The 26,633-nt window shown below is 48.6% G+C and overlaps 1 protein-coding gene across 1 annotated transcript in view; it reads left to right on the top strand.

Moving 5' to 3' along the window:
- Positions 1-26,633, top strand: part of rufy2 (RUN and FYVE domain containing 2) — a 119,091-nt gene that overhangs the window by 9,365 nt on the left and 83,093 nt on the right. The window contains exons 2-5 of the mRNA XM_070873893.1: positions 9,355-9,528; positions 10,056-10,173; positions 23,847-23,948; positions 24,859-24,982. Of these exons, the coding sequence (XP_070729994.1) occupies positions 9,355-9,528; positions 10,056-10,173; positions 23,847-23,948; positions 24,859-24,982 (518 nt within the window). The remainder of the gene's footprint in view (positions 1-9,354; positions 9,529-10,055; positions 10,174-23,846; positions 23,949-24,858; positions 24,983-26,633) is intronic.

The raw sequence follows: 26,633 nt of genomic DNA, 5'->3' as shown, positions 1-26,633 counted from the left end.
GGGGCCTGCGTCGATGCTTACAGACCCCACTTTGATATTTCAAAAGGTCCCCACTGGAATAGCAAACGTCTTCAATGTGGAGAAGCATCGTGGTCCCCAAACCAAACCGAATTCTTTACTTTTTAAACAACCTCAAATTCTGTCTTTTTAGAAGCAAACATACATGCAATAACATATTTACACACAACAAACTCGTGGTCACCCTTTAACCAAAGACTCCCAATGACTTCAGAGTACCTTGCTTCTCTTTTTACAGGACAGCCATAACAAATACAATACGAGCAGACTTTGTACAACTACAAAAGCATGTGAGCATATCCGGATCCACGGAGGGATCTCTCGTATGCCCCCATGTCATACAGTTTCTCCCGACTCGCATCCCCGTAACTGAGTTCGAAAAACTGTTGGAACATCTCTTTTTAATTAAAGCTTCATAAAGCTGCTCAATCTCCTTCGGACACCACTCGGGTAGCTGCACCCGGGTTAAATTCAAAATGACTGAAGCCGCGTAATGCACCTCCTGGAATAAAATCTTCCCAGTCGGGACTAAAACCAAACCATTCCCTAGGCCTGATGTGGTGGCAGGACACTTAACCTCTGTCTCCCATACTGGTGGGGCTGTGAGCAGGGACTTCCTCTTGTACGCGACAAGCTCCGTGGAATTTATTGTGTTGTGAGGGTCTGGGACCACGCAGGATCCCATCTGATCCCAGCCCCGGAATCCTGCCATTGCCGCAAAAAGGCAGTCGACACACCCGCTGGGCAGATCTGTTCTGACACGCACACGCACACGCGCACACACACACACATTCTCTGCTCTTCGTTCCACCACTTGTCCCAGCACACTTCCACTCCCCCTTCGTCCCTGTGATCTGTCGGTACGTATCGTTTCCCAGTCCTATTCCCCTTGTCTTGACTCGGCTTCCTAAACCACCACCATCGTCCCAGGGAAATGTGTCCCTTACATGTCAGGCACACGTGCTTGCCCTTGGTCACCCCAACCCATGTAGCCGTGATCTTCAGCTGAGGACACGGTACCGAAGCCTCCCCATATGTGAACCCGGCGTGGTTGGAGTATTTCGTCAAATTCGACCCCAGCCACCCTGGCCACCTTCCCTCGTGGAAGTAGGCTGCTGTCCCGTCTGTGCCCTCATTGCTACACCACTTAGTCACTGTGGGTTCGTTCCCCCCAGTACAGCTGTAAAGAAAGGACAACTCGGTGTTCCCTCTCCTGCCGTACCCTGCTCCGGCCAACACAAACATCATGCTCAGCTTGAGGGCTGCCTCCATGCTTTCCTTGGCTTCTTGTAAAACAAAAATTAACAAGCACCTTGCTGTGAGAGGGTCTACCTCCACAGGTCTGTCTTCATTAACAACAATATGAACATAAGAAATAGGAGCAGGAGTCTGGTCCCTCGAGCCTGCTCCGCCATTTAATACGATCATGGCTGATCCGATCATGGGCTCGGGTCCATTTCCCTGCCCGCTCCCCATAACCCCTTATTCCCTTATCGGTTAAGGAACTGTCTATCTCTGTCTTAAATTTATTCAATGTCCCAGCTTCCACAGCTCTTGGAGGCAGCGAAATCCACAGATTTACAACCCTCTGAGAGAAGAAATTTCTCCTCATCTCAGTTTTAAATGGGCGGCCCCTTATTCTAAGATTATGCCCCCTAGTTCTCGTCTTCCCTATCAGTGGAAACATCTTCTCTGCATCCACCTTGTCAAGCCCCCTCATAATCTTATATGTTTCGATAAGATCACCTCTCATTCTTCTGAATTTCAATGAGTAGAGGTCCAACCTACTCAACTTTTCCTCTTAAGTCAACCCCCTCATCTCCAGAATCAACCTAATGAACCTTTCTGAACTGCCTCCAAAGCAAGTATATCCTTTCATAAATATGGAAACCAAAACTGCACACAGTATTCCAGGTGTGGCCTCACCAATACCCTGTATAACTGTAGCAGGACTTCTCTGCTTTTATACTCCATCCCCCTTGCAATAAAGGCCAAGATTCCATTGGCCTTCCTGATCACTTGCTGTACCTGCATACTAACCTTTTGTGTTTCATGCACAAGTACCCCCAGGTCCTGCTGTACTGCAATTTTTCTCCATTTAAATAATAGCTTGCTCTTTGATTTTTCTCTACCAAAGTGCATGACCTCATACTTTCCAATATTATACTCCATCTGCAAAATTTTTGCCCACTCACTTAGCCTGTCTATGTCCTTTTTGCAGATTTTTTTGTCCCCCTCACACATTGCTTTTTCTCCCATCTTTGTATTGTTTGCAAACTTGGCTACATTATCCTCGGTCCCGTCTTCCAAGTCATTAATATAGATTGTAAATAGTTGGGGTCCCAGCACTGATCCCTGCGGCACCCCACTAGTTACTGATTGCCAACCCGAGAATGAGCCATTTATCTCGACTCGCTGTTTTCTGTTAGTTAGCCAATCCTCTATCCATGCAAATATATTACCTCCAACCCCGTGAACTTTTATCTTGTACAGTAACCTTTTATGTTGGACCTTGTCAAATGCCTTCTGGAAGTCCACATCCACTGGTTCCCCTGTGGATAAAGGGGAACAATCGAAATCACTTTAAAAGAAAACTATGTACAATGCCACCCGTGTTGCTTCCGTGAAGGCTCCTCTTGCTGAGGCCTCTTGCTGAGCTCATGGTCAGCATGTAAGGAGGCGTCCACGGCTGTGGGACCCTACTGCTCCTCCTTATTGCCCTGACCACTGGGTCATTGTGTCCCAAATCATGAGAGGAAGACCCGTGTCCATCATGGTCATGACGGTCCCTTGGCGTTTCTTCGCCGCCTTTTTCCTTTCTCCTGGGTTAAACATCTTGCACTGGTTTATGTGAAACCACTTTGTGCGCCTTGGAAGTCTAACCGCGTACACCATGGAGCTTGCCTTTTCCACTATGCTATACGGCCCCATGTACAGTGGCTCAAAATCTCCTACCCGAGCATAGTTTGAGACCATCACCCGGTCCCCCGCCTTCCAGTCTGTTGACCTCTGGGGCTCGGGCATCAACCGATTTCTCCGGTGCTGCTTTCCCATTTTACTGGCTGCCCGACAGTGAATCTGTTTCAACCATTCATACAGATTCTGGACAAACTTATCCCAAGTCACTTTCCTAACTTGGCCTTCTGTGAGTACCGGTGCCAAAACGTGGGTGGGAATGCGCATGACCCTCCCGGTCATAAGCTCATGCGGGGAGTACCCTGTGCTTCTGGAGAGGCTGGCCCAAGCATTCATTAAAATTAACAGCAGGACCTCATCCCTCTTTTTCGGGGACGGCCCTGTCTCTTTCCACAGCTTTTCTGTAATGGTCCGATTAAGACGTTCCACCATCCCCGATGACTGGGTTGTGAGCCACATGCCATTTCCCCTCTATTCCCAGAATCTTCAAGGTGGCCTGCATTGCCTGCCCCATGAAGTGGCTCCCCTGATTGGACTCCACGATCTGTGGCAGTCCCCACCTGGAGAACACATCCGTTACAAAAATCCGCGCCGTGGCTGTTTGGCAAGGAAAGGCTTCCACCCACTTTGAAAACACATCCACGAGGACCAGGCAGTACTTGTGACCCCCCTTTGTGGTGGGCAGTGGCCCGATGTAACCTACCTGGACGGACAGCCATGGTCCCGCTACCCTCCTCATATGATCTATGGGGACCTTCCTTCGTTGAGGATCGGGGTTATTCGTCGCACACACCAAACAGTCTGCGCAAAAATCGCAGACATCCTCCCTCAGTTGAAGCCACCACCCTGCCTGTTCCACCCTCTACCAGGTAGTCTCTGGCCCTGGGTGGCCCACTCCAGGCCCCCGTGGGCCAACTGGAGGAATTCCCTCTGGTGCAACCTGGGAACTACCCACCGATCCCGTTTAAACAACATCCCCTCTTTTACAGTAACGTCCACTGCCCCAAATGGACCCTCTACCTGCTCGCCTTTCTCTTTCTTCCCCAGGATGTCCTTAAGGACAGTATCCTGAGTTTGGACTTGCCTTAAGTCTGGGGCCAAAGCTACCCCTAGTACCCCTAATGTTCCTCCCTTGTCCCGGATCGCTTTAACCGGGCCTGACCCGTATGGGTCCCAGAACTCTCCTGCCCTGGCCCCCCCTCTTGCCAATTTGTCTGCCCTTTGGTTGCCTTCCCCTCTGGGCGCTGTCTTAGAGTGGGCCTTAACCTTGTTAATGTAAAAGTCCCCCTGTGTGCTCTTGACCTCTAGGATTTCCCTCAGTTGCTAGGGGCTTCGTGTCTATGGATTTGAAACCGCGCCAGGCCCAGATAGCCAAGTATTCGGTGAACGAATTGCATGTAAACATGGAATCCGAGCAGATGGTATATGGGGTGAGAAACTTGCCGTGGTGGGTAACCACGTACACCACTGCCAACAATTTGGCATGCTGAGCGCTCGGGGTGCTGGTGAGTTTAATGACCCTCGAGATACTAGCCGTAGGGTCATAAATCCCGCACCCGGTGAGACGTTCCTCGTTCACGACTGAACTGGACCAGTCTATGTAAATCTCCCAGTCTGTTGGGTGTATCCTGGCCCGGGATCCTATGTCTACGTCCCACACCCCTTCCACCATACACTTGTGGGCCATCCCTGGGTAGATCATGTTGGCGGTCAATATTCTCTGCACTTTCAGATTTATCTGCGAGAGCAATAAAGTCCAGTGAGCAATGCGGGCACTGCTCACTATCCCGTCCTTTATTCTCTCGTCTAACTGCATCTGAGTGAGAGTATGGTGGGTTAGTAGAACTACCAGGGATAATCCTGTAAAAAGCTGGGAGCATTTTACGGCCCAATGCGTGGTCAAGAGATGCCTCTCGCAATTTGAGTATCCCCGTTCTGCATCCGTGAGAACCCTTGAGGAGTAGACCATGGGTCGCAGCTTGCCGCTCCAGGAGCAGTACCGTGCTCAAGCTGTCCCCGCTGGCTGCTACCTCCAAAAATAATTCTTCCTCACCATTTATCGCCCCTCGTGTGGGTGCCTTCTACAGGTTTTCTTTGAGGTGGATAAATGCTGTCTTGCAGTTCTCATCCCATTCCCATCCCTTGCAGAGGAGCCGAAGCAAAGGGGCTGCCGTGGTTGCATAATCCTCAATGAAATCCCTGCAGTACCCAAAAAGGATTTCACCCCGGTCACGCTTGTGGGAGCTCGTAACTCATAGCACCATCCTCTTGGCCTCATCTATAGCCCTTTCTCCAGCCCTCGCATTTCACTTCCTCGCATCTGCCCTGAGCTTTCTTTGGGTTCACCTTGCACCCTGTCTCTTTCAGCAACTGCAGCAGCTCGACAAGCAGTGGCCCATGCTCCTCCCCCTCGTCGGAGAACAAAAGCAAACGTCCACATACTGGACTAGCTGCTGAGGTCTGCAATGCACTGGTGGAATATAAAGGGGCTATTATGGAATCCCTGGGGAAGGCATGTCCATGTGTATTGCTGTCCCTTGAATGTAAAAGCAAACTTATACTGGTCTTCCCTTTTTAGTGGAATCGACCAAAGCCCATTGAAAATATCCAGCACCGTAAAAGTGGGTGCGGACGCTGGAATGCACCCTATCAGATCAGCAACAGCCACGACTGTGGGCGCGCAGGCTGGGATGTTTTTATTGAGCACTCGCTAGTCCACCATGGCTTTCCATAACTGGTCGGGTTTCTTAACCGGCTAAAGTGGTGAATTAACGTGGGTGGCTATTGGCCTCAATACCTCCTGTTCTACCAGGGGTCTCAGTGCCATTTCCAAGTCGGCTTCTGCCTCTCTGAGGAAACTGTACTACTTCTGTGGCCGTGACATGGGGACGCTCTGTACGCTGACTTCAACCCCTGTCACCCTACCACAGTTGTGCTTGTGTGTGGCGAACGATACGAGATTGTCCCGCACGTCCGCCTGGTACTTTTCTGGGGTATTACGAACCAATTGCTCCAGGTTGTAACTCCTCTTGGATTTCATCATACACATGCTACCCTTTCCTCCGTCGTTCTTAGGAATTACCATAACTTCTCCCTCCTACCGATCCAAACTGTATGGCTTCCCGTCTCTCGCGGTCCCGACTGTATGGCTTCCCGTCTCTCGCGGTCCCGACTGTACGGCTTCCCGTCTCTCGTGTCCCGACTGTACAGCTTCCCATACAGAAAGGAAAAGGAGGTGGGGTGGCATTGCTGGTTAAAGAGGAAATTAATGCAATAGTAAGAAAGGAACTGAGCTTGGATGATGGGAATCGGTATGGGTGGAGCTACGGAATATCAAGGGGCAGAAAATGCTAGTGGGAGTTGTGTACAGACCACCAAACAGTAGTAGTAAGGTTGGGGACAGCATCAAACAAGAAATTAGGGATGCAGGCAGTTAAGGTACAGCAGTTATCATGGGTGACTTTAATCTACATATTGATTGGGCAAACCAAACTGGTAGCAATGCGGTGGAGGAGGATTTCCTGGAGTGTATTAGGGATGGTTTTCTAGACCAATATGTCGAGGAAACAACTAGGGAGCTGGCCATCCTAGACTGGGTGATATGTAATGAGAAAGGACTAATTAGCAATCTTGTTGTGCGAGACCCCTTGGGGTAGAGTGACCATAACATGGTAGAATTCTTTATTAAGATGGAGAGTGACACAGTTAATTCAGAAACTAGGGTCCTGAACTTAAGGAAAGGTAACTTTGATGGTTTGAGGCGTGAATTGGCTAGAATAGACTGCGAATGATACTTAAAGGGTTGACGGTGGATAGGTACTGGCAAACATTTAAAGATCACATGGTTGAACTTCAGCAATTGTACATCCCTGTCTGGAGTAAAAATAAAACGGGGAAGGTGGCTCAACCGTGACTAACAAGGGAAATTAAGGATAGTGTTAAATCCAAGGAAGAAGCACATAAATTGGCCAGAAAAAGCAACAAACCTGAGGATTGGGAGAAATTTAGAATTCAGCAGAGGAGAACAAAGGGTTTAATTAAGAGGGGGAAAATAGAGGACAAGAAGAAGCTTGCCGGGAACATAAAAACAGACTGCAAAAGCTTCTATAGCTATGTGAAGAGAAAAAGATTAGTGAAGAGAAAAAGATTAGTGAAGACAAACGTAGGTCCCTTGCAGTCGGATTCTGGTGAATTTATAACGGGGAACAAAGAAATGGCAGACCAATTCAACAAATACTTTGGTTTCCTTCTTCACGAGGAAGACACAAATAACCTTCCGGAAGTACTAGGGGACCAAGGGTCGAGTGAGAAGGAGGAACTGAAGGATATCCTTATTAGGTGGGAAATTGTGTTGGGGAAATTGATGGGATTGAAGGCCGATAAATCGCCGGGGCCTGATAGTCTGCATCCCAGAGTACTTAAGAAAGTGGCCCTAGAAATAGTGGATGTATTGGTGATCATTTTCCAACAGTCTATCGACTCTGGATCAGTTCCTATGGACTGGAGGGTAGCTAATGTAACTCCACTTTTTAAAAAGGGAGGGAGAGAGAAAGCAGGTAATTATAGACTGGTTAGCCTGACATCAGTAGTGGGGAAAATGTTGGAATCAATTATTAAGGATGAAATAGCAGCGCATTTGGAAAGCAGTGACAGGATCGGTCCAAGTCAGCATGGATTTATGAAGGGGAAATCATGCTTGACAAATCTTCTGGAATTTTTTGAGGATATAACTAGTGGAGTGGATAAGGGAGAACCAGTGGATGTGGTGTATTTAGACTTTCAAAAGGCTTTTGACAAGGTCCCACACAAGAGCTTGGTATGCAAAATCAAAGCACATGGTATTGGGGGTAATATACTGACGTGGATAGAGAACTGGTTGGCAGACAGGAAGCAGAGTCGGGATAAACGGCTCATTTTCAGAATGGCAGGCAGTGACTAGTGGAGTGCCGCGGGGCTCAGTGCTGGGACCCCAACTCTTTACAATATACATCAATGATTTGGATGAAGAAATTGAGTGTAATATCTCCAAGTTTTCAGATGACACTAAGCTGGGTGGCGGTGTGAGCTATGAGGGGGACGCTAGGAGGCTGCAGGGTGACTTGGACAGGTTAGGTGAGTGGGCAAATGCATAGCAAATGCAGTATAATGTGGATAAATGTGAGGTTATCCACTTTGGGGGCAAAAACGCGAAGACAGAATATTATCTGAATGGCGGCAGATTAGGAAAAGGGGAGGTGCAACGAGACCTGGGGTGTCATGGTTCATCAGTCATTGAAAGTTGGCATACAGGTACAGCATTCAGGTGAAGAAGGCAAATAGCTAGGGGATTTGAGTATAGGAGCAGGGAGGTCTTAATGCAGTTGTACAGGGCCTTGGTGAGGCCTCACCTGGAATATTGTGTTCAGTTTTGGTCTTCTAATCTGAGGAAGGACGTTCTTGCTATTGAGGGAGTGCAGCGAAGATTCACGAGACTCATTCCCGGGATGGCAGGACTGACATATGAGGAGAGACTGGATCAACTGGGCCTTTATACATTGGAGTTTAGAAGGATGAGAGGGGATCTCATAGAAACATATAAGATTCTGATGGGACGGGACAGGTTAGATGCGGGTAGAATGTTCCCGATGTTGGGGAAGTCCAGAACCAGGGGACACAGTCTTCGGCTAAGGGGTAAGCCATTTAGGACTGAGATGAGGAGAAACTTCTTCACTCAGAGAGTTGTTAACCTGTGGAATTCCCTACTGCAGAGAGTTGTTGATGCCAGTTCATTGGATATATTCAAGAGAGAGTTGGATATGGCCCTTACGGCTAAAGGGATCAAGGGATATGGAGAGAAAGCAGGAAAGAGGTACTGAGGGAATGATCAGCCATGATCTTATTGAATGGTGGTGCAGGCTCGAAGGACCGAATGGCCTACTCCTGCACCTATTTTCTATATTTCCCAGTCCGTACTGTACGGCTTCCTGTCTCTCCCGGTCTGTACTGCACGGCTTCCCGGTCGCTCTCGGTCCGTACTGCACCGCTACCCGTCGCTCCCGGTCCCCACTGCCCCGACTCCTGCTCCCGGCGGCGCTGCCTCCCGCTCCCGGCGCCGCCGTTTTCTCCCGCCCCTCCCATGCCCCTACCCCTAGTCCCGACTGCACCGCTTCCCGTCCCTCCCGGTCCTGTATTGTGCCGTGGGTTCGGGGGGTGGGGGGGCGGTGTGGGTGGTTTCGGGATGCTGGGCCTGGGGGGATTTCGTGAGATTAGGTCTGGGTCTTCGGGAGGCTGGGCCTGGGGGAGCTCGGGAGGCTGGGACTGGGGGAGCTCGGGAGGCTGGGACTGGGGGAGCTCGGGAGTGGGCGTCCGGGTGACTGGGACTTGGGATTGACATGGTGAGTTTTTGGTGCTAATGTGGTGTGTGTTTTTCTGGTTGCCCAGTGCTGAGAGACCCGATGGCCATTGAACGAACGAACCTGTTGAACATGGCGAATCTGAGTATCAAAGGGCTGATTGAATCCGCCCTGAGCTTTGGACGGACTTTGGATTCGGATTATGCCCCATTGCAGCAGTTCTTTGTTGTGATGGAGCACTGTCTCAAACATGGACTGAAAGGTAAAATGTAACTTGCTCTCAGTGATGCATGTTCTCTTGCTGCTCCTCGTGCTGTATAAACAGTCCAACTGAGAGGGATTGTATGATGTTCTTCCTACATCTTTGGCCTGCTGAGCCATGGCCCTTTCATCAGCACCGTAAAATTTCATTGGGATCCTGCTGACGTTATAGGACCTCATTTTGCACAGACCAATGAAGCATCTGCGCTTTTTCTGGGGGCACCTTGGTCGCTCTTTTCAAGGACCCCCACCAAGGTGGAAAATGGTGGTAATTTCTGCGCTCCCATTTTCCTTGTGCTATTGCCCCATTCATGCCCCAAAATGGGCACTTTTGATTACATCACTGAGTGGGGTCTCTCGAATGGTGGGGTCTTTCCATGGGCTGCTGATAGACTATTTGTCCACGGGGGGCATCGCAGCCACGCCTGATCCTGTTCTCGCCCAACATTCACAATTGTGTTTTCCAGAAGCAGGAACTCAGATAGCAGTGCTGTTTATAACATGACTTTCCCCTCTCTTATGCTGCAGTGAAGAAGTCTTTCCTGGGTCACAACAAGTCGCTGTGGGGCCCACTGGAGCTTGTGGAAAAACTCTGTCCTGAGGCTGGGGAGATTGCAGCCAGCGTCCGAGACCTGCCTGGGTTAAAGTAAGGATTTGGGTTTTGCATGCTGCAGGAAATGGACACAGCTATTTGCACTAGCAAAAAGCTCTGATTGTCTCTGATAGGCTCACATGATCACATGACCTGATTGCTGATTGGTCCCCTTGGAGGATAAGCCACACCCAGAAGTTTCTCTGGAATGCGTAATTAGAACCGCCCAGCCCAGGTTCTGAGTGACTTTACAAAGTGTAATTCAAGCCATTCTGCCTTCAGACCTCAGATAGCATAGAGCTCCCCCCATGCCAGCCCCGCGTCCTGACCCCATGCCAGCCCCAGGTCCTGACCTTGCCCCCCCCCCCTCCCTGCCCTGCCATAGATGAGACATTGGGCTCAATTTTCCAGGGTCATTTGCGCTGGTTTTTGACGCGCGCTGTTTTTTCTGACGTAATTATTTAATTCAAAGTATCCCCCTGGAATCTGCGCGGCGTAACTAGTTTGGTTAAGATTTTTCTACGTTCAGTTTTTTTGTTGTCACAGGGGGCATTTCCTCATGTCTGTGCCAGTTTTCAGCATTTTTCGCAGTTTGCCCAAAATTTTTTTTATCCTCGGTCGGCCTATCTGGCCACTCCCGAAAAACCTTCTGGTGAGTTAACAGAAAGCAGCGCACATTGAAAAATCGGTGCTGAAAGACGGCATTGTTTTTCATCAAAGTTTTTGGAGGGAGTCTCTAACACTTGAAATATCCATAATAAAGTTCAACTTTTTTTAACCTTTCAATGGAGTACATGGAAGTTTCTTGGATTTCTGAAGTTTTCATTTTTTTTTTTACTCACGCCACCACCAGAATGTCTTCAAACAGGGCTGGAGGGGGGGTTGTAGCGTCAGCTGTCAGAATCGGCCCCGGACACGGGCTCGGGGCTCGGCTGGAAAACAAGTCCCGGGGCAGGGGGAAAGGAGAGGTAGCGATCAGAAGGCTTCTGCACTGAACCCGGTGGGGAGGGAGGTGACGATTGGAAGGCTGCTGCAATGAGTTTGGGGGAGGGGAGAAGTCACAAGACTGCAATGAGTTTGGGGAAGGTGGGGGGAGAAAGGGAGAAGTCACAAGACTGCAATGAGTTGAGAAGGGACGTCAAGATTGCAATGAGTTTGGGGGAGGGGAGAAGAAGGGGGAGAAGTCACAAAACTGCAATGAATTGCGGGGGTGGTGGGGAGAAAGGGAGAAGTCACAAGACCTGGGTGTGGTCCATCCATACAGACATTGGGAAGAGAGAACAAAGAACCTGTCCTGCCTGACTTCCTGCCATTTTGAGCTTCTTGCAAAGGTAAAATTTAACTATGGGGGCAATACTGACAATGCCATACCTTGTGAGAGCCTTCTGCATGATGGTGCTACGTAGGAGACAATTGATTTGACGTCATCGCATGAGGAATCTCAGAGCCATAGAGTGCTGGACAGGAGGCCTTGCCCACGTCGGGTATATCGAGACAGGCGTTCGTACCTCCACCTGAGTGATGCAGACTGTGTCAGAAGGCTGCGTTTCTGCAAAGAAGTTGTAAGTGAGATCTGAGAGTTGGTGAAAACAGACCTGCAACCTCGAAGCATCAGGGGGACTGCTTTATTGGTTGAAGTGAAGGTTACAGCAGCACTTTCATTCTATGCCTCCGGATCATTTCAAACTACAACTGGGGATGTGTGTGCCATCTCTCAACATGCAACACATGTCTGCATACGGCAGGTGACAGCTGTAGTATATACATGGAGGAATGACTACATAAAGTTCCCCATGACCGCCCAAGCAACGCGTGACAGGGTGGTGGGCTTCTCCAGGATTGCTGCCTTCCCAAAGGTACAGGGCTTCATTGATTGTACCCACATCGCCTTGTGAGCACCTTTGGAGGATTTCGAGATGTACAGGAACGGAAAAGGCTTCCAATCCATTAATGTACAGCTCGTGTGTGACGACATGCATCACATCATGTCAGTCGATGCAAGATACCCTGGGAGCACCCATGATGCGTTCATTGTATGCGACAGCGTTATATCTGCCATGTTTCAGCAACAGCTAGAAGGGCAGAACTGGTTACTGGGAGACAAAGGGTACGACCTCGCCAGCTGGCTCATGACGCCTCTACGCGTAACTCGGATGGAAGCTGATCGGGAATGCAACATGTGCATTGCAATGCACAGCATCATAGAGAGAACCATTGTCATCTTGATGCCTAGACTATTCCGGCGACTACTTGCTATACTCCCCTGAGATTTTCGGTCAGTTCACTGTTGTGTGCTGCATGCTGCATAACTTAGCCATTATGAGGCAGCAGCAGCTGGTAGGGGAAGACCCACCTGTGGTGAGTGACTCAGGATAATGATGAGGAAGTTGCAAATGACAAGCAGGAGGATGAGGAAACCATGCAAGTACCTGAACCCGGAGGACGGCGAGCCATCATGCCCCTTTAACGATTGCTCGAGCCTTGTGCCAGCAGCTCATCAGTGAACACTTTGCTGCCTGAAGTCTCAGCGACAACTATTCCACATGGACCATGTTTACTGTTTGGATCTGTTCTGTAATGTTGTGTTGTGTTAATGGAACAAATGATGGAAATTATTCTTGTTTATTTCAAAAGTTGTGTTAATAATGGAACAAATAATGAAAATTATTCAGATTTAATGTAAAATATATTTTATTCAAAAGTTTAACAAACAGTTCTTTGTACTTTAATAAAATTATTCTTATATCAAACTTTAAAGTTTTTAGTTACGATCACTTACAAACTCTAAGATCACTTAAAAACTTTAAGATCACTTACTAACTTTTAAACTTGTAAAGTTATTTACATAACTTACAAAAATCTTTTAATTTGAGAGCAGTTACAACAGTAACAATAATAATAACAGCATCAGCAGCAAAGAAAGGCTGCATCCATCTCTCCTCCACCTTATTCTAAGACCACCCGCTGTGCTTATGTTCGCATAGTGTTTCTGGGGTTAGTACCAAGCTTATTTCTAAGATCTCGGGTAGTGCGCACCTGTTGAGGGGGGAGAGGGGTGCGGCAGGTGGCAATGTGGAGGGCCCGGCTTGGGGTTCTTCAGAGGCTGCTGTGGGGATTGGAGTGGGACTGGCAGTTGATTCTGTCAATGGGCACGTGGTCTGGGTGTGTTCCCTTATTGCAGCAGCTAACTCCAACATGCCGTCCCTCATGCGCCCTGACAGTGTCTCAATGACTTGCAACATTCCCTCCCTCATGTTGAGCAAAACTGTCTCAACTACCTGTGACATTCCCTCCCTCATGTTCAGTGATAGTGTTTGCACCATCTCTGACATTCCCTCCCTGATGTTCACTGACAGCGCATCAGCTACCTGTGACATTCCCTCCCTCATGGTCACTGACACGGTTTCAGCTGACTGAGATATTCCCTCACTCATGATTCCAGACATCGTTTCCGTTTCTCATGAGATTGCTGTCACTTCTCCGACAGTCCCACTACCTCATCACCCACCCCACTGATGGGTATCCAGGAGTGATCGTGTAAGGTCAATGCTCTCCCCACTCTTTGCCATCATCTGAACCACACCTGTTAGATCCTGCACCTCAGGAGAGCACTGTCGAGCTCTCATTCCCCTCCTCCCCACGGGTGTGGCCCGCACCCCACCACTGGGACCTGCAGCCTCAGAAGGTGGGGGCCTTGGTGTGCCTTGCTGCACCCCACCACTGGGACCTGCAGCCTCAGAAGGTGGGGGGCCTTGGTGTGCCTTGCTGCACCCCACCACTGGGACCTGCAGCCTCTGAAGGTGGGGGGCCTTGGTGTGCCTTGCTGCACCCCACCACTGGACCCTGCAGCCTCGGACGTGAGGAAACCATGGAATGTTCCACCAACACTCAAACCACTAGTCATGGAAGGGGCTAGCACCGCAATGGGCTGCACCTCCACCAAAGCCAGTAAAACAGTGGGGGCTTCATCCATCTCCATCCCCTCATCCCAATGCTCTTGGTCTGGAGGGCGAGATTGAAAGATGTTCTCCTCTTCATGCTCGGCCTAGTCTGAATCTTCTGCATCGTCCGGGTCGGCCTCAAGTTCTGCAAAATATAACACAACACAGAGAAATGGTTAGCAGCAGAGGAGGGGGCAGGGTGGGTGGTATGAGTAGGCTCTCACAGTACAGGCAGCAGGCTGATTTGAAGGACCACAATGATAGCACATCGCATCAACCGAAGCGTAGCTGACGGAGACAATCCCAGGAACCGAAGCATGGCTAGCCCGTGCAGTACTTAACATTTAGCAAAGCCAGACTGTGGAATTTACAAGACTTACCCTTTCCCTCAAGTGTGGGCCCAGCTTGTGCAGTGGTGGTTGCTTTTCTCCAGGCAGGACCCATCAAAGCGGCGACCCTCTCTTCCAATGGTGTCTGTGGCTGCAGATTTGCCGGGCCTCCTCCTGTTCGAGTTCTTTCCCTTTTAATATGTGCCACCTTCCTCTGCAAAGATGAAAATATGACTTTAAAAGAGAGGGTGTCTTTCTGTGGGGTGGGACATATACAGCTGGTCACATTTACAATTGCAATTCCACTGAATAAATGAAAATATTACTTGCACTAATTACCAAGATTCTTTTTACACTGGCCACCAGATCTCGTGGTGGTCACCATTGTGCAGTTGCTTCTTATGCAACTTGGTTCCAGCGTTTCTTCATTTTTTTGGGTAGAACTTTTACGTGAACTCCGCTGGTGTCCATCTCCTGCCATCTGGTCTCCATCACAGTAATTGGTGCCGCCACTTCATCCTGTTATGAATTCTCGGCCCTTGCACTGCATTGCATCTTGTATTGCTGCAGATCCGATTTTTCCATTGCTCTCACACAGCACTCCTTCTCATACAACTGGCTCTTTAAAAATGGCTGATTGCCAACCCAGAGCTGTACTGCACATGCGCATCCATTGCAATAACGTCAAAAATGTTATTTTTGTCGGGCATTCGCAGAAGGTGCGCATCGTTTTTTCGACGCAGACAGCAGGCTCCAACCACCCCCCCAAGGCGACTGGACACGCTGCGCGGCGCTAAATTTGAATTATACATTGGAGAAACTTTGGCAAAATGTTTCTGCCGCATTTCTGGCCTGGAAAACGTGCATAACTCTGGCAACAGGCCAGAAAACGGGCTTGGGGAAAATTGACCCCATTGTGTGTGGGTCATGGATAGCTAACTGGTTTATTGGGTATGAAGTGAATCGTGATGCAGGAAGAATGTTCCCAATGTTGGGAAGTCCAGAACCAGGGGACACAGTCTAAGGATAAGGGGTAAGCCATTTAGGACCGAGATGAGGAGGAACATCTTCACCCAGAGAGTGGTGAACCTGTGGAATTTTCTACCACAGAAAGTTATTGAGGCCAATTCACTAAATATATTCAAAAAGGAGTCAGATGAAGTCCTTACTACTAGGGGGATCAAGGGGTATGGCGAGAAAGCAGGAATGGGGTACTGAAGTTGCATGTTCAGCCATGAACTCATTGAATGGCGGTGCAGGCTAGAAGGGCCGAATGGCCTACTCCTGCACCTATTTTCTACGTTTCTGTGTTTCTATGTTCTATGTGACATTGTCGTGACATCTGGATTTCATCCACTATGATGTGCCTTGTCACACACGCACGGAGCTTTCCGAGAAATCAGGTGTGGTTATAAAGGGGGTTGGAAGAACGTGATGGCCTTCCCTGAGTTCACTCTCTCCCCTTCAATCCCCTTTTCCAATTCCCCTATCTCTTCCCCCACACACTCTCTCTCTCTCTGCCCCTCCCCGTCTTTCTCTCTCAACTCACTCATCCTATCTTCATAAGTCAACCCCCTCATCTCCAGAAACAACATAATGAACCTTCTCTAAACCGCCTCCAATGCAAGTATATCCTTCCTTAAATACGGAGACCAAAACTCTGTGTGTTCTCACCAATACCCAGTGCATTTGTAGCAGTACTTTTCTGCTTTTATACTCTATCCCCCTTGTAATAATTCCATTTGCCTTCCTGATTCCTTCCTGTATCTGCATATTAACTTTTTGTGTTTCATGCACAACCACCCCCGAGTCTCTCTCTACTGCAGCACTTTGCAATTTTTCTCCATTTAAATTATAATTTGCATTTCTATTTTTTTTCTGCCAAAATGGATAACCTCACATTTTCCCACATTATACTCCATCTGCCAAATGTTTGTCCACTCACTTAGCCTGTCTATAACCCTTTGCAGATTTGTTGCGTTCTTCTCACAATTTGTTTTCCCACCCATCTTTGTATCATCCAGCAAACTTGGCTACATTACACTCGGTCCCATCATCCAAGTCATTAATATAGATTGTAAATAGTTGATTATATATCTATAAATGTGGACACTGCTCCCTCTAGCTCTATATCCAAATCATTAATGTACACTGAACAGAAGTGGGCCACTCCTCCTCACTATTCATGGTACAATCGACCCAGAGCACTGTGCAAAAGCAAAATACTGCAGATGCTGGAATCTGGAATAAAATGCTGAAAATCTCAGGTCAGGCAGCATCTGTGGAGAGGAAGCAGAGTTAACGTTTCAGGTCGATGACCCTTTGTCAGAACTGGACAGTGTTTGAAAAGAACAGATTCTTAACGAGCACTGAAAGGGGGAGAGGAAGAAAGAACAAAAGGGGAAGTCTGTGATAGGTTGGAAGACAGGAGAGATTAGGGAGACAAAAGGGATGATGGCCCAAATTCAAATGGTAATGCCAGGAGTTCGAAAAACATTAGTCGAGAGAGGGTGTGAATGGTGGGATAATGACCAATTGCCATTAGAGACAAGGAGAAAAAAAGAAAGCAAGAAACTGGCTCTGAGGGGGGCGGGGAGGAGAAAAGGAGCCAAAGATTGGCAGAGGTTAAGGTCTGAAATTGTTGAACTCGATGTTGAGTCCAGAAGACTGTAAAGTGCCTAAACGAAAGAAGAGGTGGTGTTCCTCGAGCTTGCGTTGGAACAGTGTAGGAGACAGAGGTCAGAGTGGGAATGCTGTGGAGAATTAAAGTGACAGGCAACTGGAAGGTCAGGGTCACACTTGCGGACTGAACGGAGGTGCTCCGCAATCTACGCTTGGTCTCCCCAGTGTAGAGGAGACCACATCGTGAGCAGCGAATACAGTATACCAAATTGAAAGAAGTACAAGCAAATCGCTGTTTGATCTGGAAGGTGTATTTGGGGCCCTGAATAGGATGTCATGGAGGGAGTGATCCCTTTGGAATGCGGAGAGGGGAGGGAGGGAAAGATGTGATTGGTGGTGGGATCATGCTGGAGATGGCGGAGGATGATCTGTTGAATGTGGAGGCTGGTGGGGTGAAAAGTGAGGACAAGGGGAGCCCTGTCATGGTTCTGAGAGGGAGGGGCATTGATGAGCAGAGGTGCGGGAAATAGAACAGACATGGTCGAGGGCTATGTTAACCACGGTGAAGGGGAATCCTCTGTTGAGGAAAAAGGAAGACATGTCAGAGGCACAGTGTGAAAGGTGACGTTGTCAGAGCAGATGCGATGGAGAAACTGGGAGAATGGAATGGAGTCCTTTCAGGATGCAGGGTGGGAGGAAGTGTAGTCCAGGTAGCTGTGGGAGTCGGAGCGCTTATAGTGGATACTGGTCAAAAGCCTATCCCCAGAGATGGAGATGGAGACGGAGACGGAGAAGTCGAGAAAGGGAAAGGAAGAGTCGGAGATGGACCATGTTATGTATTTAACCCCTTGTAACCTGTATTACCACCAGAGGGCCTACCTGTGCTCCCAAGAGATCCCAGCATCCCTTGGGAGCACAGTATATAAGCAGGCCACCCACAAGGTACCTGCACTCTGGAGTCTTATTAAAGGAGCTAAGGTCACACTTGCTCATTGTACACAGTACTCAGTTTCATCCTTTATTATGAATGTATCAATTGGTGACGAGGTAACGAACAACCATGCGAACATGCAAAGAACAGTTATCCTGGAGAAGTTCTCAGAAGGGGACGATTGGGAGGCCTTCGTGGAGAGACTTGACCAATACTTTGTGGCCAACGAGCTGGAAGGGGTCGAGAATGCTGCCAAACGAAGGGTGATCCTCCTAACTGTCTGTGGGGCAACAACCTATGGCCTCATGAAGAATCTCCTAGCTCCGGCAAAACCATCAGCTAAATCCCATGAAGAATTGTGTACGCTGGTCCGGGAGCACCTTCGGAAATCCTAAGGAAAACGTTTTGATGGCGAGATATCGGTTCTACACGTGCCAATGGTCGGAGGGCCAAGAAGTGGCAAGCTATGTCGCCGAACTAAGGCACATCGCAGGACATTGTGAATTTGAGGGATTCCTAGAACAAATGCTTAAGAGACTTTTTTGTACTGGACATTGGCCATGAGGTAATCCTTCGCAAACTGTTGATTGTTGAAATTCCGAATCTAAGTAAAGCCATAACGATAGCCCAGGCATTTATGTCCACCAGCAACAACACCAAACAGATTTCGCAGAGTAAAGAAGTTTCGACCAGTACTGTCTGCAAAGTAACGTCGTTTTTGAGCAGGAATATACATGGCAGAATGTACACGTCGGCTGCTGCTGCCCGACCTCAGATGGCCCAGAGTCTGCCATCAATCGTTAATGCGAGGCAGTTAACACCTTGTTGGCGCAGTGGAGATGATCATTGGCCCCATCAATGCCGCTTCAAGCACTATGCGTGCAACGGTTGCAGAACAATGGGATATCTCCAGCGAATGTGCAGGCGAGCTGCAAACCACCACGTTGCAGAGGAAGATCGATCCACTGTGGATCAGGCTGAATTGGAGACTCGTACCAAGGAGGCAGAAGTATACGGAGTACACATTCACCATGAGATGTCCACCAATAATGTTGAAAGTTGAACTGAATGGAATTCCAGTATCTATGGAACTGGACACAGGTGTGAGTCAGTCCATAATGAGTAAAAAGGCCTTCGACAGGCTGTGGGGCAAAAAGGCACACAGGCCCAAGCTCATACACCAAACTAAGGACTTGCACCAAGGAACTAATCCCTGTAATTGGCAGCACAGAAGTCAAAGTCTCCTATGATGGAGCAGTACACGAACTCCCGCTGTGGATTGTGCCAGGGGATGGCCCCACATTGTTTGGCAGAAACTGGCTGGGGAAAATCCGCTGAAACTGGGATGACATACGAATGCTTGCGTCCGTTGACGATACCTCATGTGCCCAGGTTCTGAGCAGGTTTCCATCGTTGTTCGAGCCAGGCATTGAAGTGCTGTTCTTTGAGCTTACGTTGAGCATCATTAGAACAGTGTAGAAGGCTGAGGTCAGAGTGGGAGAATTAAAATGGCAGGTGACTGAAAGCTCGGGGTCACGCTTACGTTGGTCTCCCCAGTAGAGGAGACTGCACCATGAGCAACGAATACAGTGTACTAAATTAAAAGAAGTACAAGTAAATCGCTGTTTCACATGAAAGGAGTGTTCGGGGCTCTGGACGATGGGAAGGGAGGAGGTGAAAGGGTAGGTGTTGCATTTTCTGCGCTTGCACGGGAAAATGTCGTAGGAAGGTAAGCGGGTATTGCAATGCTGGAACAGTGGATTAGGGTGTCGTGGAGGGAAAGGTCCCTTCGGAGTGCTGAGAGGGGAGGGGAAAGTGTGTTTGGTGGTGGTATCACGCTGGAGATGGCGGAGGATCTGTTGAATGTGGAGGTTGGTTGGATGCAAGTGAGGACAAAGGAACCCTATCGTGGTTCTGGGAGTAAGGGGAAGGGTTGAGTGCAGGGGTGTGGGAAAAGCGATGGACATGGTCAAGGGCCCTGTCAAGCACGGTGGTTGAGGAAAAAGGAAGATATATCGGAATCTCTAGAATGGAAGGTGGCATCATCAGAACAGTTGCAACGGACAAATTAGGAGAATGGAATAGAGTCCTTACAGGAAGCGTGGTGGGAGCAAGTGTAATCCAAGGTAGCTATGGGAGTCAGTGGGCGAATAGTAGATGTTGGTGGACAGGCTATGCCCAGAAATGAAGACGAGGTCAAGGAAGGGAAGAGTCTGAGATGGGTCATGTGAAGGTGAGGGAGGAGTAAAAACTTGAAGCAAAGTTGCTGAAATTTTCCAGTTTGGGGCGAGAGCAGGAAACAACATCAATAAAGCTAGAAGAGATGAAGGAGGGGACCAGAGTAGGACTGAAATAAAGAATGTTCCGCGTATCCATGGAAAGTCAGGCATAGCTAGGACCCATACGGGTTCCCATAGCAACACCTTTTATTTGGAGGAAGTGAATGGAGTCAGAGGAGAAGTTGTTCAATGTAAAACAAGTTCAGCAAGGAGGAGAAGGGTGATGGTGGATGGGAGCTGGCTGGGCCTCCATTCAAGAAAGAAGCGGCGGGGCCCGCATGCTGTCCTAGTGGGGATTGGAGGTGTAAAGAGATTGAACATTCATGGTATCAGTTTGGTCATGATTTCCTCTGACGTGTTCTGTAGTTCAACAACATGTCCTTGGTTCCTGCTCTGCATCGGTTGAACACATTCACTACAACAACAATTTATATTTATGCACCTTTTAATGTAGTAAAATGGCCTAAGGTGCTTAATGGGAGCATTTTCAAACAAAATCTGACACTGAGCCACATAAGGAGATATTAGGACAGGTGACCAAAAGTTTAGTCAAAGAGGTCGTTTTTGAGGAGCGTCTTAAAGGAGGAGAGAGAAGTAGAGAGGTTTGAGAGGGAAATCCAGAGCTTGGAGCTTAGGCAGCTGAAGGCATAGATGCCAGTGATGGAATGATTAAAATCGGGGATGCACAAGAGGCCAGAATTGTAAGAGCACAGAGATCTTGGAGGGTTGTAGGGTGGAGGTTACAAAGATGGGGAGGGGTGAGACCATGGATGGATTTGAAAATGAGGATGAGAATTTTAAAATTGAGGCGTTGCCAGACAGGGAGCTGGTGCGATTTAGGGTATTGGCAGCAGAGATTTGGATGAGTTCAAGTTTATGTAGGGTGGATGATGGGAGGCTGGCATGAGTGCATTGGAGGCAGGGGTGGAGTCATGCAATGTTACGGAGGTGAAAGTAGATGGTCTTGGTGATGGAGCGTATATTCAAACATGGAGTTCCAGGAAAGGTGGAAACACGTTCAAGGACTTTGGAGAGGAAAGGGAGGTTGCAAGAGCAGAGGGGTCAAGGGTGGGTTTTTTGAGGATAGTGGTAATGACAGCAGATTTGAAGAGGAAGGGACAATACCTGAGGACATAGAACCGTTAACAATATCAGTTAACATGGGGGCCAGAGAGGGAAGTTGGATAGTCAGCAGTTTGATGGGAATAGGATCAAGGGAGCAGGAGATGGGTCTCATGGACAAGATGAGCTCAGCGAGAGCATGAGGGGAGATGGAGAAACTAGAGAAAAATGCAAATTCAGGGCTAGTGCAGGGGGGGACCTTTGAGGAAGTTTAGCCCGGTGGGCTAGGGGAAGGGAGAGAAGAGGCAGGTGCAGCTAATCTCAATCTTGGAGACAAAGAAATCCATGAGCTCCTCGCACTTGTTATTGGAACTGAGGATGGAGGAGGCACGGGACAGGGGTTTAAGAAGTCCGTTTCTAGTGAAGGGGAGGTATCTATGCATTTCAAGATGATCCTGAAGTAGTGAGTAGTTTGGCAGAGGATAGCAGAACCCGATAGTGCTTTATGTGGTTCAACCAGTTGCCCGCCATAGACATTCAAATCTGTGTCCCTGGGACTTGAGGGAGTGAAGTTGGGGAGCAACCAGGGTGAAAGAGAGCCGTGGTTTTAATGGGGACAAGCTCTTCAAAGGTGGAGGTGAGGGTGTGATTGAGCAGATTGGTAATGAATGGAGGACCAAAGGCAAGTCAGTTGGGAGTTTGAAAGTGCTGTTCCAGGGGTAGACACAGAAGCAAGAGGAGTTGGTGTGGGTGGAGAAGGATACAAGGAAGTGATTAGAGATGACCTTATCTGTGATTGACAGAATGGAAGTAGTGAGGCCATTTAGTATAAAGTCTACTAGTTCTCTCTCAAATTCATCCTTAGTTATTGCTAAGTGTCAACTGTGGCTCCGTGTTTCACTCTCATCTCGAAGTCAGAAGGTTGTGGGTTCATGTCCCACTCCAGAGACTTGAGCACATAATCTTGGCTGACACTCCAGTGCAGTACTGAGGAAGTGCTGCATTGTCAGAGGTGCCGTCTTTCCGTTAAACCGAGGCCCCATCTTCCCTCTCAGGTTAACATAAAAGATCCCATGGCACTATTCGAAGAAGAGCAGAAGAGTTATCCCTCAACCAACATCACTAAAACAGATTATGTCGTAATTGTCACATTGCTGTTTGTGGGTACTTGCTGTGCGCAAATTGGCTGCCTTGTTTTCTGCATTACAACAGTAACTACACTTCAAAAGTATTTCATTGGTTGTAATGCGCATTGGGACATCTCGAGGTCATGAAATGCGCTTTTTAAATGCAAGTTCTTTGCTTTTCTTTTCACGACATTATTCATGGAGTGTGTGTGTTGCCCATTTTTCCTTGTGTGCCTGTTTCTTTCTCCCTTTTTCTCCCCGCTCTCACCTGGTTCCACTCTTAACCATCCAATCATAGCCAAAGCATCTCCAGCAATGGCTTTCCGCTCTTTCACCGTTACCTTTGGAGTCCCCCAAGGATCTATACTTGGCCCCCTCCTATTTTTCATCTATATGCTGTCCCTTGGCAACATCATCCGAAAACACACAGTCAGGTTCCACATGTACGGTGACGATGCCCAGCTTTTTTACCTCACCACCACCACCTCTCGACCCCTCCACTGCCTGTGAATTGTCGGACTGCTTGTCTGACATCCAATACTGGATTAGCAGAAATTTCCTCCAATTAAACATTGGGAAGACCAAAGCCATTGTCTTCGGTCCCCGCCACAAACTCTGTTCCCTAGCCATCGACTCCATTCCTCTCCCTGGCAACTGTCTGAGGTTGAACCAGACCATTTGCAACCTCGGCTCTGACCCCATACCTTCTCCATCCCAAAGACCGCCTACTTCCACCTCCATAACATCGCCTGTCTCCGCCCCTGTCTCAGCTCGTCTGCTGCTGAAACCTTTATCCATGCCTTTGTTACCTCCAGACCTGGATATTCCAATGCACTCCACAGACAGGCCTGCAATGCTCACTCTCTGAGCTCACACTTTAGGCCAGTGCAGTGCACAAACTCCAAGATACTTCAGCAATAGAGGGTCTTCCCCACACAGGTGAGAATTCTGAGTTTGATGAGAGGTTAGATCCCCTCTGCACCTCCCTCAGCCCAACTTCTGCGAAAATCCTCATCCATGTTTTTGTTACCTCCAGACTCATTTATTCCAACGCTCTCCTGGCTGTCTCCTATCTTCCACTCGCCATAAACTTGAGCTCATCCAAAACTCTGCTGCCCGTATTCCTAACTCACACCAAGTCCCGTTCACCCATCTCTCTCTTGTCCTTTTTGATTAGGCTTTCCTCCACTATTCCCATTGCACCATGATTTTTCTCGGGTGATTTTGATTTTGGTAGCTTCTACCATTTAGGAGAATGGAGCGCTCACAGAGACCAGGTACAGCACAGGTTAGATACCGAGTAAAACTCCCTCTACATGGTCCCATCAAACACTCTCAGCTGACCCATCGCCCCAGTGTCACTCATGTCTTTTTTAATTGTTGGAGAAGGATATTGATGTAATATATTGACTGTTGTGACCACTCTTTCCATGCAGGACCCCTCTGGGACGAGCCCGTGCCTGGTTACGGCTTGCCATGATGCAGAAGAAGCTGGCGGATTATCTGCGGTGCATGATCATCAGGAAGGACCTGTTCAGGTGTTTCTCTTCCTCTTGTTTGTCTTGTCTGTTGAACAGTGAGAGGATTGTGAGAGTCTCTCCCCATGACCCCCAGACCATGTTAGCACGGTGGGAGGTACTGACCCGTGGTTGACGGGAACAAACTGAGCAAATTAAATCAGCAGCTTCTCAGCTCACTCACTGGGGTCTGTGAACATCAGACTAGATGCTCATTGGGGTCTGTGAACATCAGACTAGACGCTCATTGGGGTCTGTGAACATCAGACTAGATGCTCATTGGGGTCTGTGAACATCAGACTAGACGCTCATTGGGGTCTGTGAACATCAGACTAGATGCTTTCTGGGGTCTGTGAACATCAGACTAGACATTCACTGGGGCCTGTGAACATCAGACTAGATGCTCACTGGGGTGACCCTTCATCACCCACCTCGCCCGTTCCCCATCTCAGTATTTGTGGGTCCCTAATTCAGTCTTCTCGAGAAATCTGCATGCAGTCACTGTGGGTCTGAGCTATGCTGACTCGGGCGAGTCCAGCTTCCATACCTGTATCTGATCTTGGTTGTGAGCAGGCATGGGACTGGGAGACAGAACCCTGGACAGTTTGAGAATGTGGCTGTGTTGAGTGAAGAAGGGAAGGACTGAGTGGTGATGCCATCTATGGTTGATCGGTCTGACCTTACAGGTGAAAGAATAGCACTGGGGGAGTAACCAGACAACTACCATCATTCAAACACAAGCAAGTTATTGCACTTGGGGGAGGAATGGAGAACATTTGGGGCAATCTCAGTGGAGTTGTGGATGAAGTTGTTGAAATTGAAATGTGGTTGCGCAGCTGCTTCGGATTGTAGCAGTGTGACCTGATTCGATCTGATCTGTCTGAGAGGAGGAACACTAGAATCACGGTGTTATATACTGCTTTGGTTGCAGTGAGTTTTATGAGGATCATGCCGTGATAATGGAAGAGGAAGGGGCAGTGATTGTTGGACTTCTGGTCGGACTCAATGTGATCGATGCTAATCTGTGTGTCAAGGGAGAAGATCTGGATTCTCTGGTAAGGCTGCTCTCTGTGTTGGTATGTAACAATCAACCTGAAATCCACAGCCAGTACCACCATGTCTCTTGCTGGAATGGGTCATGCTGCTCTGCCAGCTCAAACCCACTGTTTTCTCCACATTCTCTTCTGAAGGTGCTGACTCTCACTGGGTATAGTTCCTGAACGTGCTGACATGCAGTTTCTGAAGGTGTTGACTCTCTCCGGGGTACAGTTCCTGGTGCTGACTCTCACTGGGGTATAGTTCCTGAAGGTGCCAAATCTCTGGTTTACAGTTTCTTAAGGTACTGACTCTCACTGGGGTACAGTTCCTGGTGCTGACTCTCATTGGGGTACAGTTCCTGAAGGTGCTGACTCTCTCCAGGGTATAGTTCCTGGTGCTGACTCTCATTGGGGTACAGTTCCTGAAGGTGCTGACTCTCTCCGGGGTATAGTTCCTGGTGCTGACTCTCATTGGGGTACAGTTCCTGAAGGTGCTGACTCTCTCCGGGGTAGAAACATAGAAACATAGAAAATAGGTGCAGGAGCAGGCCATTCAGCCCTTCTAGCCTGCACCGCCATTCAACGAGTTCATGGCTGAACATGAAACTTCAGTACCCACTTCCTGCTTTCACGCCATACCTCTTGATCCCCCGAGTAGTAAGGACTTCATCTAACTCCCTTTTGAATATATTTAGTGAATTGGCCTCAACTACTTCCTGTGGTAGAGAATTCCACAGGTTCACCACTCTCTGGGTGAAGAAGTTTCTCCTTATCTCGGTCCTAAATGGCTTACCCCTTATCCTTAGACTGTGACCCCTGGTTCTGGACTTCCCCAACATTGGGAACATTCTTCCTGCATCCAACCTGTCCAAACCCGTCAGAATTTTAAACGTTTCTATGAGGTCCCCTCTCACTCTTCTGAACTCCAGTGAATACAAGCCCAGTTGATTCAGTCTTTCTTGATAGGTCAGTCCCACCATCCCGGGAATCAGTCTGGTGAATCTTCGCTGCACTCCCTCAACAGCAAGTATGTCCTTCCTCAAGTTAGGAGACCAAAACTGTACACAATACTCCAGGTGTGGCCTCACCAAGGCCCTGTACAACTGTAGCAACACCTCCCTACCCCTGTACTCAAATCCCCTCGCTATGAAGGCCAACGTGCCATTTGCTTTCTTAACCGCCTGCTGTACCTGCATGCCAACCTTCAATGACTGATGTACCATGACACCCAGGTCTCGTTGCACCTTCCCTTTTCCTAATCTGTCACCATTCAGATAATAGTCTGTCTCTCTGTTTTTACCACCAAAGTGGATAACCTCACATTTATCCACATTATACTTCATCTGCCACGCATTTGCCCACTCACCTAACCTATCCAAGTCACTCTGTAGCCTCATAGCATCTTCCTCGCAGCTCACACTGCCACCCAACTTAGTGTCATCCGCAAATTTGGAGATACTACATTTAATCCCCTCGTCTAAATCATTAATGTACAATGTAAACAGCTGGGGCCCCAGCACAGAACCCTGCGGTACCCCACTAGTCACTGCCTGCCATTCCGAAAAGTACCCATTTACTCCTACTCTTTGCTTCCTGTCTGACAACCAGTTCTCAATCCACGTCAGCACACTACCCCCAATCCCATGTGCTTTAACTTTGCACATTAATC

The sequence above is a fragment of the Pristiophorus japonicus genome, chromosome 3 (genome assembly GCF_044704955.1).
Source record: "Pristiophorus japonicus isolate sPriJap1 chromosome 3, sPriJap1.hap1, whole genome shotgun sequence".
In the NCBI taxonomy this organism is placed as follows: Eukaryota; Metazoa; Chordata; class Chondrichthyes; family Pristiophoridae; genus Pristiophorus; species Pristiophorus japonicus.
Note: the sequence above shows the minus strand (reverse complement) of the source record. Positions and strands in the feature narration are given on the sequence as shown.